This window comes from Siphateles boraxobius, unplaced genomic scaffold (genome assembly GCF_051911475.1).
Source record: "Siphateles boraxobius isolate OS27281-9 unplaced genomic scaffold, OSU_SipBor_1 55, whole genome shotgun sequence".
NCBI classification, from domain to species: Eukaryota; Metazoa; Chordata; class Actinopteri; order Cypriniformes; family Leuciscidae; genus Siphateles; species Siphateles boraxobius.
This window is the reverse complement of record NW_027509181.1, coordinates 11,401,082-11,415,849: the sequence shown is the minus strand read 5'-3', so window position 1 is coordinate 11,415,849 and position 14,768 is coordinate 11,401,082. Positions and strand designations below refer to the sequence as shown.

Genomic DNA, 14,768 nt, shown 5'->3' with positions numbered 1-14,768 from the left:
CTCTGCAGCTGCTGTACCTTTCGAGCAATGAAAATTGAAAAAAATTGTATTTTATTTCCAGAAGATTTTCACATCTAAACCAGTGGAGTTCTCCACAAGTTCCTCTACTGTACCATGAAATCAAGATCATTTAGGTCAGTTTTATTTAAACGGCATATTAGAGCGAAAGAGCGAACTCCCATAAAAGTTCAGAAGTACAACAATACGCATATTAAAGAACCAACACAGCCAACTCGTTTCCATATCGGAAAAAAAACCAATGTGTTTCAGCAAACAATATGTTCGGATAACGTATTCCTCTGGCATTCCAGAATAAATGAACACGAGTGGAGAAAATCTCTTTCTTTTACCACATCGGTTTCTCTGCAGATCCTTTTTAGCAACTATCGCAGAATGTCAACAGCAAAATGGGTTACGATTTTTCAGGTGTTAAATAAATAAAGGTGCAATTATCATTAAATTGACTTCCACAGAACTTAGTAAATCATGTTGCAGAATATATTTAAATACTAACTTACATACATTGTGCGTCTGAAAGGTAAACTTCTACAAATGCATACGCAATAAGCTCAGCCACAAAAATGACTGCAATTTTTTTCACAAATTCATCCCGAGTTTCTTTTTTCTATGCCAAAAGAGGGTTTTCACTGGCACAAGCTGTTAGTAAATCTGGCCCTTAGTCTGTTAGCTCTGAAACATCTATTTGCTAGTGTGCTCTTAAAAGTGTAGCGACAAAAAAGTACTTTAGCAGTAGGCTACATATACTTAAAAGGGTCATGAAATGGAATATCAAAATATCCTTGATATTTGGGTAACATATATAAGAGGTTATACTGACAGATAATAGATATCTCACAAGTTTAAAATATGTTTTTTCCACCCTTCTGAAACACCAAGATTTGACGTCTGTCCTCAATAGCAATTTCTGAGTGAAAATGCTTTCAAAGTAAATCCTACACAATTTTTTGTTGCCTGCTCTTGTATCAGTTTTATAATGTAGATATTTTTAATTAGCCTACAAATTTGCATAAAAAATAATTAATTGTCTCTTATTGGCCTGATCCCTCCATAAAACACAAAACAAGCCCTACATATGAATAAAATAACTCATATTATATACAGACACTTTAATAGTCTTTGGGTGATTTGTAGATCACATTTAATAGATTACACTTTCAAGAAAACTTAGTGTGGTGTACAAGTCTAGAGAGTGGATTGGGATTCTCTTAGCTTGTTTTAATTTGTTCTGGAGGGGTGAGGATTAGGGTAGAGAGAACATAGTGAAGGATCTTTGTTGCCCCTGAAACCCGAGAGGCAAACGTGGACACACAATCTATTTCTCTCATCTGCTGAGGTTGCCAAAACATTACAATCCCTTAAATAGTTACGCTTACAATCCTTTAAATAGTTATTATATGTTATCAGGACATTTATTAAAATGTAGTCTATTACAAAAACAACAGGCAAATACAATATCATAAAATAATAATAATGAAGAACTCTTAACTCTTTCACCGTCATTGACTGAATTTTCCGGCTTTCTGTGTTTTCACTGTTATACAGTAGGGGGCACTATTACGCATCTTCTGAAAGAGTACTGAATCAATCCCCTAATTAAAACACAAGCAAAGAAGAAGCAGAAACAAGTGATAGTTTATTTAAGCAGATGCATATGAAAATTAATGCGATCATCAACATTAAACAGCATATAAATCAAAACGGTCTAACGCTAAATGTCGACCCAGGACGGGCTACAGGACTGTGAATCTTTGGGGGTGTTGATGGATTTGATCTACTCCATCTGTGTTTTGATCATCGTTCTGCATCGTTTGCTCAAAATGTTGCTTTTTTTTATTATTAAACTTACCCAAGTTCAAATGTTGATTAAAAAAAGAATGCATGAGGCTCTGTTCTTTCCTTTCCTTTAGTTGTTCAGATATTTATACGACAAAATATCCTGGGGGCTATGAAACTTTTGTGAAAATTATCAAAAATGCTGAGAACTTTTTCAAAAACGCTGGCGGGGAAAGAGTTAATAAAATGTCATCACAAAATGTAACTATATAAATATCCACAAAAACAAAACAAAACAGAAAACATGCAAAATCCAAGAACATCGTTACAGAATGCAATAACATTTGAACGAAAAAGTAAAAAAATATTTTGCTATATTTAAAATGTAAACATTCACTGTGTCAATCGGTTTCATGTTTGACTGAAAAAAACTCAATTATAGACGTTTAATTTGTTTGTTTTGTCAACTAATACAGTGAAATATAAAAAATACCGCTGAAAGTCGCTGAAAAAATAAAAGAACATTTTACAAAGTGATGTATTTTTGAGAAATGTATTTCCAGATCACTGGAATCATTGTGATAATGTTGTACAAGATAAAACGTTTCTAGATGTACAGACAAACAGGATCTATTCTATTAAACATCTTATTAATTGTCAAACTACTCATGTAATTTATAGACTGGAATGTCCTCAATGTAAAGTATTTTATATTGGAAGAACATAAAGACTGTTATTAGATCGATTGGCTGAACATAAACATGCCATCAGGAGGGGCAATGAAGAATATCCTATGGCAAGACATTTTAAATGAATGCACAACAGTAACCCTTCTATCCTGAGAATGTTGATCATGTGAACGGTCCTATTAGGAAAGGGAATAGAGAACTTAAACTGAATCAGAGGGAGACATTTTGGATTTATAAATAAATATATTTATCAATATATATCCACGATTGAACAAAGGCTTGGATTTGACTCTTTTCTTGTGATATCTTTTTTGGGGATTTATGAAGTGGTGTTTCTGAGTTTGGAAATGTAATGGTGAATTTTTAATGCTGTAAAGAGAAGTTGATCACGTGATCTGATGTCTTAATGAATGAAACTGCTTGCACCTGTGGCTGAGATTGTTGAGTTGCTCTCCCTGAGGAAGGCATGGGCTGAAACGCGTGTTAAATGTTTTAAGATTTTTTTGTACCTTGACTTGATACTTCTCCTTTAGATGCGCTCTCGAACTTTATATAAAAATATACTTTTGAACATTAGGCTTATTTGATGTACTGTAACATTATTTGCCAAGATTACATACAGTAGTCAATACATGTAAAGTGTTTTTTGTTTTTGTTGTTTGCACCAATAGTTCTAATATGCTTTGTTTGTTCCCACTGAAGCTTTTAAGCCATGTCGCTTTCTTCTAAAAAAAATTAGATAGCTCTGTAAAATTAGATTCTATGAATACAATCACCTTGACCTTTAAAAAAAATAAATACATTTACTGACAATAAAACTATTATTTGATGAATCTATGAATGTAACATGATGACATAACTGACCTTTCAGTGTACAGTAAATTCAAGGACATTCTGTGCCCTGTTCTCTTACTCCAGTCATTCCCACAATCACATGGAAAACGAGGACAGGTCATTTGGGAGAACTAAAGTCGAAAGAGCAGGATGAACCATGAAAAGGCCAGGATGACCAATTTAAAAATGGAAATCAAAACAATGAGTGTAGTTTTTTGACAAGTCATCACTCCTCCTTTAATTGGCTCTCTGTGGCTTCTTGCTGGATGTGTCCGTGAGAGTGAGAGACAGAAGAGAAGGCTCTTTTCATTTCTCAAGAGAGGCTGAAACAACAGCTGATGACAAAAAGAGGAATGTGACAACATCAGAACATGTTGGAAATTAAAATGTCTTGAAATTGAAATATTACCTTCAAATCTCTCTTGGGGTACTTAAAGTAAATTATTTTAAGAGAAAGTTGCTGGACTGTTTTAACACTGTTAAAATGCATGTACTGCGACACAAGCAGTTGTACCTTTGCGTGTCGGGTGTGCTTTAGCGCCCTTCGCGGAACTGCTTTGAGACAAAGTTTCCATAATCCACTGAAGAGAAGATGTACAGAACTCCATCTGCACATAGATGAGCATTCCTCTTTGAACAACAGCTTCTACGGTCTATAAACAGTGCAATACAGATATCACATCATATGTCTTTACCTCTGATTCTAATGTTCGCAGTCTTCGGTCAACATCTCTGATCTCGCTAACCTGTTTGACGACACCATCCACCCTGAAACATGCACAAAACATCAACTTTCCACATTTTTCTGAGGTAAAACGGTTTACAATCAAATCTGTCCAAATGGAAAAGAAGTAGCGACACATGTTTTCTTCTATATTTCGACATACACCTGAGCAGAGGTGGAAAGTCCAGGGGTCAGACAGTAAAAGTCCTGCCATTTGTTTATTCCACCTATGAACTCAGCCAGCTGATTTCACTAATTAGTAATTCATTCTCCTGGCTGAAACTGTGCTAATTAGCAAATCCAGGTGATTGGAACAAAATACTGAGGAGGACTTTTACTTTCTGCGCCTGGACTTTACACCTTGGATTATCAAAAAAGAAAAAAATGTAGGGCCGGGAGTTGGTTTTACTCATCCGCTGTTGACTGGATGTTGAGATGTGAGAGTGGGACTCAAAAGTGTATGCAGCTGAGTGTGAGTTTGACAATTTCACCGGAAGGTACAGTTATGACATTTTGATGAAACATTATGAGGTCAAAACGTTTATTAAAAAAAATATTTAAAAAAAGAAACATCCATGGATGAATTGTTTACAATTAAAATGCGGTCATTTACATTGCTTGACGAAATTTTTTGGGTCATTTTAATAGGAATATGTGTGATCTGAAAATTCAAGTGAGGGCAAAAAAGCTTCCATGACATTGAACTGGTTGACCAACAGAAAGCTGCTCGATTTGAAAGTGACTTCAGTGTGAAAAGAGCTTCATAGTTTGCTTCACTACTGACAATGAACAATGATTTTTGATCTATAATATATTTTCTTGATATTTTCCAACCCCTCTTTATCCACTTTGTTAAATACTTGTAAGAGTATGTCTATATAACTGTAAAATATGATTTCTCATGCAGATTGACTCACTTAGCACTCATGCGTTTCAGCCTCTCAGAGTCGGTCCCTTTTTGTTTTTTGCTCTCGAAAGCCAGGAAGTTCTCCTTCTGCAAGGTCTCCCATTTCACCAGCTTGTTAGCCTCTCTACCCTTTAATTGAAGGGCTATTAAAAAGAGACAAATTCATAAAACAAATTTACATTACGATATATTTTTTTTTAATCTGCTTTTTGAACTATAGTCATTGGGTGTGTTCACATTAGGCATGTTTAATTTGATTAAAAGCACTTCCTGGCATTGTTTTGATGCAAAAAATATATTTGTTTTATCTAGTCTTAAAAATGACAGTGTGAGTGAACCAGGACTAGATGTATCATTTTCTTTTTTGGTTTGGACCAAAAGAACCAAGGGAACTGAACTACAAGTGTGAACACACCCTAACATACCAAATTTGCCTAAAATGTTTACTATAATTTACCAAAATGATGGATTTTGGTGGATGGCACTTTGCGGAGGTTTCTTTTGATAAAGAGGTTGATGTGGGATAGGATGATGAAGGGTGGAGCAAGATTTGGACGAGAATGATACTCCACTATTAGATTATAGCGCTGAAACTTCCAGTATGTGTCACTGCGCTCCTGAACCTTAGAGAATGTATAGCTGCACAAACAGACACAAGGAAAAGAGAAATAAATGAATGGATGGATGGACCGTTTGATGGCTACATACACCAGATGGATGAATGAACAGAAAAAGAATACCTGAATGTGGCAATGAGCAGGTTGATAAGTAGGATGTTGGTGACCAGTAGGAAGATGACCAGCAAAATGACCACAAGCCAGTTGTGGCTGGTGTCTCTACATGGCTCTTTCCCTTCATCAATCAATGTGATATTATCTGTGCAGTCCCTATCCCAATACTTGCCAGCTTAACACACACAAATATACATATAGTCAGTGGATGCTAACAAAAACTTGCAAAATATTATTAATTGTAAAGTAAAGTGTAAATCAGAAGTGAGCATACTGTCTATTTCTTCCACAGGAATCTGTCCAAATATATGCAAATATGGTCTGTACAATACTCTACGAAACGCTCTAGTAGGGTTTGGATCGTATGTATATAGTAGTGCTTGATTGGCCACTCCATACGCACTCAGCCACACCGCCAGAAAGAATAAGAAGAAGAACGCATCCTTTATCTGTGGTTCAAAAACATACAAAATAGAAAGAGGAGTGACATATAAGTGGATATGATGGTATCGGCATTCTTCAAGTACTGAAATGTTTTATTTTATTTATTTATTTTTGTTTAATTTACTTTTTACATCTGGAATATGTTCGACACACAGTGGGATTTTAGTATCTAAAGAAGTCAATAAATACATTTATTGAACAGAATTAACGATCAATTAACCCATTTTCAACTCTATAGATAGAATCTGTGACATGATTGATTACCACATAATTGAAACATAATTGGAACAATTTCAACTTGTCCCTCAATTCCTAATATCAAACAAAAATCATGGTCACACTTTATATTAAGGTACACATATTCACTATTAACTAGCATATTACTAGCACATTATTAAATTAACTCAGTTAATGGTCTATTAGTTGTAGAATATGGTCATGCTGGATAAGGCATTTATATGTGCTTTATAAGTATGAATGAACCGCCAATATGCTAGTATATATGCATGCTTATAAGCAACGAGTTAATAGTGAATATGTGTACCTTAATATTAAAGTTTGTCTACGATTTTTTATAACCGTCTAAATCGTCCTTCTACCTCTTTACACAGAACCAGTGTTCGTATTGAGGGAGGGTTCTAACTGAACGCTTAAATTTCACTAAACTTAGAACTACAATGTTTTTCTGTTTGTCTCACCATTTTGACAAGTATGATGATTTTGGGACCCAGCTGTCTGTGAACAGCGAAAATGTGAATGAGTCGGAGCGTGAAGACCATGTAGTCAATACACAGTATACCACGTCCCATGCTGTATGACGATTTGAACATCCTGAGACAGACACAAAGGCACACATATACAGATTATTACACAAAAATGTAGTAGAATGGTATGATGCTATGATGAATATTTAGTAAACGACAACTGCTAAATTGTGACACCATAGCCTGCCACTAGAGCCTGCAATACTCGAAAAGAATTAATGTATCATGTGTTTTTAAAATATAAAGGGGAAAAGTATGTGTGTGTGTGTGTGTGTGTGTGTGTGTGTGTGTGTGTGTGTGTGTGTGTGTGTGTGTGTGTGTGTGTATATATATATATATATATATATATATATATATAATACACTTTTAAAATAACTTTTCTATTTTTATGTATTTTAACATGTAATTTATTTCTGTGATCAAAGCTGAATTTTCAGCATCATTACTCCAGTCTTCCATGTCACATGACCCTTCAGAAATTATTCTAATATGTGACCCTGGACCACAAAACCAGTCACAAGGGTCAATTTTTTTAATATTTTGATTGATTTATACATCAATTTAAATTTACAAAATATTTTCATGGAACATGATCTTTACTTAAAATCCTAATGATTTTTGGCATAAAATAAAATCAATAATTTTGACCCATACAATGTATTGTTGGCTATTGCCACAAATATACCTGTGCTACTTGTGACTAGTTTTGTGGTACAGGGTCACATATGCTGATTTGCTGCTCAAGAAAAATGAATTATTTTTAGCAATGTTAAAACTTTTTTGCTGCTTTATATTTTTTATGAAAACTTGCATGACTGTCAAGGGCCATTACCTGCAGCACAAACCAGCAATGAAGAGGGAGATGGCAAGAACATCACACTTATTCCACACATCCTGAGCATACAGCATCAAACTCTGAGCAAATGTCTTACTGCCCACAATGAACGCCTGGAAATGAAAGACAGGAGAAAGTAGAATAAATGGATGGATTAATCATACTCAACTGAAAAACTCATTCTCATTTCTTTGTATTACTTGCAGGGTTGGGGAAAGTTACTTTTAAAAGTAATGTTATATTATATAATATTGTATTATGCAATATTGCGTTAATCCCTAAAACGTTACTAATTGCGTTACCAGTTACTTATGAAAAGTAATGCTTTTAATTATTAAATTCATTGGTCCCACTTTACAGTATATTAAGTGGCTTTAAGAAAGTACTATGTATTTACATCGAAAAATAAGTACAATGTACTTATTGTGTTCATGTTGTATTGTAAAACACTTTTGCTGCTATTGAGGTGTGATACAAATAAGATGAGGGTCAGGTGTGGTGGTATGGGTCGGTTTAAGGGTGTGTTAAGGTATAAGGGAAGGTTCTACAGTGCAATTATACATGTAATTACATAAATTAATTACATCTGTAATTACATGCAGGTATTTTCAAAATATAAGTACAATGTAAAAACATGTATGTACACAATAAGTCCATTGTATCAAATTATTATTTTCAATGTAAGTACATTGTACTTAAAGCCACTTAATATAAAGTGGGACCACATTGACAAAAAAGGTTCTATTTTTAGCAAAAGTAAAGGCCCTTTCACACCAGAAGTCAAATGAATAGCCTCAGGCTGAAGGAAATGCAAATTCACGCCTGTACAGTAGAGGGTGCAGCTCAAACAAAACTTTCAGCTGTGCTGCCCATTCTGGATCGCAGAAGAATAGGATTGCAAATAAACAAAGAAACACAAATGTGATGTTTATCTAAAGTCATTTTTGCTCATTTATACGGTGGAATTGGATCATCAAAAGGTCAGTAGCAAAGACATTGGTTAAAAAAGTGATATTAAATACATAAAGTATATTTGTGTTATTTAACATTTAGTTAATGTAGGTTTGCATAGTTTTTTGAGTTTGCATTTCCCTATTTTATTCATTTAGAAGAATACTGTATGTGAGTATATCTGTAGTCTAGAACTACAACAACATGTACTATGAAACACAAAAAATATAGTATCATGTTTACACTGCGCACAAAAAGCCTCTGCACTTACCAAACATGCAGGCAAGAGCGCTGTCACTCAATAAATGGGAAAACAATAAAGTAGCGCATTATGACCTAGTTACTTGAAAGAAGTAACCTGATTACGTAACTGGCATTTATTGTAATGCGTTTCCCCCAACACTGACAAGTGAAGCACCTGTGTCGGCACCTACCTCTCGAATCTCCTCACACACGATAGTGAAAACCCAGAAATAAAGCAAATACTCCGAAGGGGCAGGACCATAAGGGGGAGGTGGCTTAAAGTCGACCAATAGCACGTAGGCATACAGAAACAGGAACAGGAAGTACATCAGAACGTTGCCGATAAATGAAGTGACAGGAGCGTACCAGTACTGCCTCCAGCGGGAAATCAGAAAGGGCTTATGTTTGCCGTGTGCAAGAGTACCTGTTACAGGAAGGAAGAAACAGGGAAAAGTAATAAGGGCAACAAATTTCAGTCAATCCAATTAATGAACAAATCTCTGTGAAAATTGTTCATTAACCCATGTGTTTCAAACTGAACAGTCAAACCTTTTGTTGGTCGCCTGATATTATTTGAGTCCTCTTGCTCTGCTTCACTGCTAAATATCATAAGAAGATCATAGATAAAGGTATGTTTGTCTACAGAGATCTTATATTTATGCATGATGTATTAAATAAAACCTAATTTACTGGGGTTTGATGTCACTGAAGGAGAAGACAGTTTCTGTGTAGTGACAGTCTGTTGCTGAGGGTGGAGTTACCATCACTGATTTATCTTCTGCGTGATCCTTTTTCCTGTGGAAATAAATAAATCGGTCATTCCTAATAAGCAATACGTTTCAAATGTAAAACTCACAGCTTGTAAAAATGGAAGTATTAGTTCATCACTGGGTGATACTGCTAATCCATTAAGACATTTTCCAGGTGTTACTTCATTTGTTTCTTTTTTGCAATCAAAATGTATCAAACAAAACATTTTCTGGGGAATGTTGTACAGTACCTGCCAAAGGTTTGGATACACAATTGTTTTAAATGTTTTTGGAAGAAGTCTCTTCTGCTCCAAGACTCCATTTATTGAATCAAAAATACAGAAAAAGCAGTAATATTTTAAATATTAATACAAATTGGACGGTTTTTTATTTTAATATATTTTAAAATGTAATTTGTTCCTGTGATGTAAAGCTGGATTTTCAGCATCATTACTCCCGTCTTCAGTGTTACATGATCCATCGGAAATCAGTATAATATGATAATTTGATGCAAGGATAACAATTATTCTTATTCTTATTCTTATTCTTATTCTTATTATTATTTTCAATGTTGAAAACAGTTGTGCTTCTTGATTCTGGTTTGAATTCTTTGATAGACATTTAAATTTACAGCATTTATTACATTTATTTATTAAATGTATTAAAGCATTAATTAAATGGACATCTTTTGTACAATTATAATAAATCTATTAATAAATTATAATAAATTTATTATTTTTTATAATAAATTATAAAAAAAATTGTAATAAATCAATTTAAGCCTTGTTTACTGTTTGGGTCTTTTTTGACCCAGATGGGAGCTAAAAACCTTACAAATGTAAACTTTAAGTTTGTTCAAACTGTTTTCAGTTTCCCCACAACATTATTTTTATGAGATTATATTTATAAGATGTCAAAATTCTGTTCAGGTCAAATTTCTGCAAATATTAGCAATAGATTTGAATTCTGTGAAGATTTGTGACATTAGTTGGTTTGTCTCTTACTCAATCCTGTCATATAAAATGACCAACATTGGTAAAGTACTTCTAAAGCATGTATTACTCTTGGTTAATGTTAATTTCAATATTTACTAACATGTTAAAATCAAAAGTTTTATCAGTAAATAATATTTAACAGACCTGTGCCAACATCAACTAACAATGAGCTAATAAATAATAAATGAGATAATAAATACTTCAGCAAATATAATGATCATTGTTATTGTTAGTTAATGCATTAACTAATGTTCACTAATGCGACCTTATTGTAAAGTGTTACGGGAAAGTTACATGTTGATGCACTGACATGAATTTGATGAGGTTGGTGTAGCAGAGAGGAGGAATGACCATAGTCAGTGCAAGTTTCCAGAGCTCAGTTCCTCTTTCCATCTCACCCCACCAGATCTGAGACAGCATCGACTAAAAAAAAGAGACTGTTTAAGAAAAAGAAAAGAAAAAAACACTTACCAAAACCAAACAAACAATGTTATTAATGACTGTTTGCATGTCAAATGACCTGTACTCCATCGTGGCTGAAGAAAATACGGGCGTCAGCAGCCATGGCCATCTTCAGACAGGTGGCGTCACCCCACATAGTAGACTTGCGAATCAGTAGCTTATAGGAATCACTTGCTTTGGTTTGGTAGCACATGCTAAACACATCTGTCAAAAAGTCCCAGGGAGGAAAACAGAGTTTTATCACTAGAACGTTTATAGGATGCCAAAAACGGATTATTTTCACCCATCATACCGTGAGCCATATTCTCAAACTTCTGGGCCAAATCCTTAATAGAAAGCTTGGCCTCTGTCTCAATCTCCTGTTTAGACAGCTCCCTCAACAGTTTACATCCTCCCAGAGCCGTCAGTACCGACTCGCCACACTGAGAGAGAACAGCAGTACAGATGAGAGTGATGCTGTGCAGAGGACTTCCTTTTATACATTTCACATTTTATAAATGGCTGACAAATAAGGACTCCTTACTATTTCCTATTTATAGATAAGTAAAACTAAAATTGGTCATTTAATTGCTAAAAGTAAATTTAGGCATTATACATGTACAAATACGTAAATAATACAAATTAATTTGTATTGAGCTTTTCTCAATACACATTGTTTCAAAGCATTACAGAAAATGATGTTAATGTTTCCAATATTATAATACCTTCATGCCACAGTTGCATTTAGAAGATTAGAGCTTGTTGATAATATAGTTAAGCAAGTAATAATACAGCGATAACAATTTTGCAGCAATCAAGCAGTTGCTTTTTGCTATATAGTGTATATTGCTGTATTTATACGGATAACGTTGGACATACTTTTATATCCAACTTTATATAAAGAGCTGGGTGATGATTACATTTTAAGATTAAATAAAAGTCAAGCAGTTGGGATTTACTATATAGTATAAATAGTTTTATGTGAGTGTACCGTATTAATGCAGGTAAAGTTAAAAATAAAAAAAGTCAAGCAGTTGAGCTTTATTAAAAAATATATCGCTTTAGGCGAGTATAGCGTTTGTATGTTGAATAAAAGTTGGATAAAATACATATCAAAGTTTATATGGAGAACTGTGCAAAAATACAATTTGCATTTTGTAACAATTTATAAAATGAAAAAAGAAAAAAAAACAGATGTGTGATATTCATTTTGAGGTTTGCTAAAGATCTTACTTTGACAGTTAATAAATTTGGTTGAATATTAACATTAAGTGAGTTTTCAAAGACAGCACATGTAATCTAAATATAAAACAATTAAATATCCAATATGACTAATAATGACAGAACATAAAATCGATAAAAAGTGATAATTGATAACTCATCAGAAGCATGTTACCATTTCCCAGCAGAAGATGGCCATCTCACTGCGGTTCTGCAGCACTGCCCAGATGAAGAGACATAACCACGCGTGCTTACACTGTGTCCCCCGATAGCCACACTCCCCCTCCAGGACCTGGCATGCTTGCTAAAGGTGGTTTTTAAAGACATTTTATTTTTGGGGACTGAGCAGACATGGAAAAATGGGAAAGAAATAATATTCAGAATATTAGACAGGTCTAAATTCTAAAGGTACTAGGTACTAAGTCTGGTACCTTTAAAGCTTTTCTTTTGGTAGAATTAGTGTCCACCTTCAGTACAGTAGTGTAGAAGGGTTGGCATACCTCCCCTAACAGACCCTCCAGCAGTTGGGACACCTGGGATGAGAAATCAGTTAAATTTACAACAGCGCATATTCATAGTTTTCAGTCACATGACTTGCGGGCAAAACATCTAAAGAACTGCAGCACAGGCCCTTCAATTTTGCAACAGTTTCGATCCACAAATATTTACCTCTCAAAGGAAGAAAAACAAAGATACAGTGGTGCTCAGAATTAATGGCACCCCTGGTAAATATGATCAAAAATGCCTGTAAAAAATAAATCTGCACTGTTTATCCTTCTGATCTTTCATTCAAACAATTCGCAAAAATCTAATCTTTCATTGAAGTAAAAGAAGTGGGGCGTTAATCACATTATGAAATAAATGCTTTTCTCCAAAACCCGCTGCCCATAATTATTGGCTCCCTGACCTGTTATTAAATACTTTATGCAACCTCCTTTTGTCAAGAAAACAGCTCTGAGTTTTCTTCTATAATGCCTGATGAGTTTGGAGAACAAATGACAAGAATTCTGTATGGAGGAATGGTCTCATGTTCATGTTTGCGCTTCTTCTCTTCAGTTCCGCCCACTCATTTTCTATAGGGTTCAGATCAAGGAACTGGGACGTTCATGGCATAAGCTTCATTTTGTGCTCAGTGACACATTTTTGTGTTCATTTTGATGTTTGTTTTGGACCGTTGTCCCGATGGAAGATCCAACCACGGCCCATTGTAAGATTTCTAGCAGAAGCAGTCAGGTTTTGATTTTTTTTTATCTGTTGGTATTCACTAGGATCCATAATACCATGTATCTGAACAAGAATTCCAGGACCTCCAGCAAAAAAAATAGGCCCACAACATATTAGATCCAGCAGCATATTTAACCGTAGGCATAGGGTACTATTTATCCCTGTTTGCACCAAACACATCTGGTGTCTTTGCTGCCAAAAAGCCCTTTTTTTTGTTTCATCTGACCATAGAAACTGGTCCCTTCTGAAGTTCCAGTCATGTCTGATAGCTGAATATGCTGGAGTTTGTTTTTAGAGGAGCGAGGAGGATTTTTCTTGAAACCCTCCCGAACAATATGTGGTGATGTAGGGTTTGTTTGATTTTTTTATAGGCTTTCTGACCCCCAAAACTCAAGTAATCTCTGCAATTCTCCATCTGTGATCCTTGGAGAGTCTTTGGCCACTCAAACTTTCCTCCTCATCGTGCATTAAGACAATATAGACACATGTCCTCTTCCTGGCAGATTCGTAACATCTTTAGTTGATTGGAACTTCTTAATTATTGGCCTGATGGTCAAAATGGGGATTTTCAAAGCTTTAGCTATTTTCTTACAGCCACTTTCTTTTTTTTTAATGCTCAACAATCTTTTGATGCACATCAGAACTATATTCTTTGGTTTTACGTATTTTGATGGATGAATAAGGGAATTTGGCCTTTGTGTTTCAAGAAGTCACACCTAGACAGTTTCATGTTCCTAGTCACCCTGGTGTGCTAAAAAATGGTAAATTTTAATGGGAATATACTTCAGATATTTTACTCGTAAAAAACTTCAAAGGGTGCTATTAATTCTGTCCAACGTGTTTTGTAGAAAAACATTTATTTCATAATGTGATTTCTACAATGCTTAACGTACAAATCGCTTAGTAGTGATTTTAAAAGATCAGATTCAGTATACATCTTACAGGCCCAGAATATGAACGACACAACACAATACATTTCATGTTATAAGTTTACTTTATAATAGTTTTCAAAGGGAAAACCCTTAACATGAAACTGCATGTTTCGTTCATATTATGGGTTCATCTGCTTGCCTGTAAAGAGTATTTTAATCAATAAGGAGATGTATACTGAATTTGGTCCTCCAGTATAACTGTCTTAATGTATTAAGCCACATATGCATTTTCTTTATAATGGTTTTGAATGGGAAAATGCTTAACATGCAAGTTAGCGTGCTGCGTTCAT

The 14,768-nt window shown here is 34.6% G+C and overlaps 1 protein-coding gene across 1 annotated transcript in view; it reads right to left on the bottom strand.

The window, feature by feature from the left end:
• Positions 1-1,142: 1,142 nt before the first annotated feature.
• Positions 1,143-14,768, bottom strand: part of LOC143714781 (transient receptor potential cation channel subfamily M member 4-like) — a 31,305-nt gene continuing 17,679 nt past the window's right edge. Inside the window, exons 12-28 of the mRNA XM_077206202.1 lie at positions 12,754-12,855; positions 12,498-12,626; positions 11,415-11,544; positions 11,181-11,326; positions 10,971-11,083; positions 9,607-9,711; positions 9,466-9,515; positions 9,108-9,340; positions 7,720-7,835; positions 6,822-6,954; positions 5,954-6,128; positions 5,689-5,854; positions 5,406-5,587; positions 4,959-5,091; positions 4,013-4,085; positions 3,832-3,925; positions 1,143-3,652 (exon numbers count right to left, since the gene is read on the bottom strand). Of these exons, the coding sequence (XP_077062317.1) occupies positions 3,624-3,652; positions 3,832-3,925; positions 4,013-4,085; positions 4,959-5,091; positions 5,406-5,587; positions 5,689-5,854; positions 5,954-6,128; positions 6,822-6,954; positions 7,720-7,835; positions 9,108-9,340; positions 9,466-9,515; positions 9,607-9,711; positions 10,971-11,083; positions 11,181-11,326; positions 11,415-11,544; positions 12,498-12,626; positions 12,754-12,855 (2,109 nt within the window). The 3' untranslated portion in view covers positions 1,143-3,623. The remainder of the gene's footprint in view (positions 3,653-3,831; positions 3,926-4,012; positions 4,086-4,958; positions 5,092-5,405; positions 5,588-5,688; positions 5,855-5,953; positions 6,129-6,821; positions 6,955-7,719; positions 7,836-9,107; positions 9,341-9,465; positions 9,516-9,606; positions 9,712-10,970; positions 11,084-11,180; positions 11,327-11,414; positions 11,545-12,497; positions 12,627-12,753; positions 12,856-14,768) is intronic.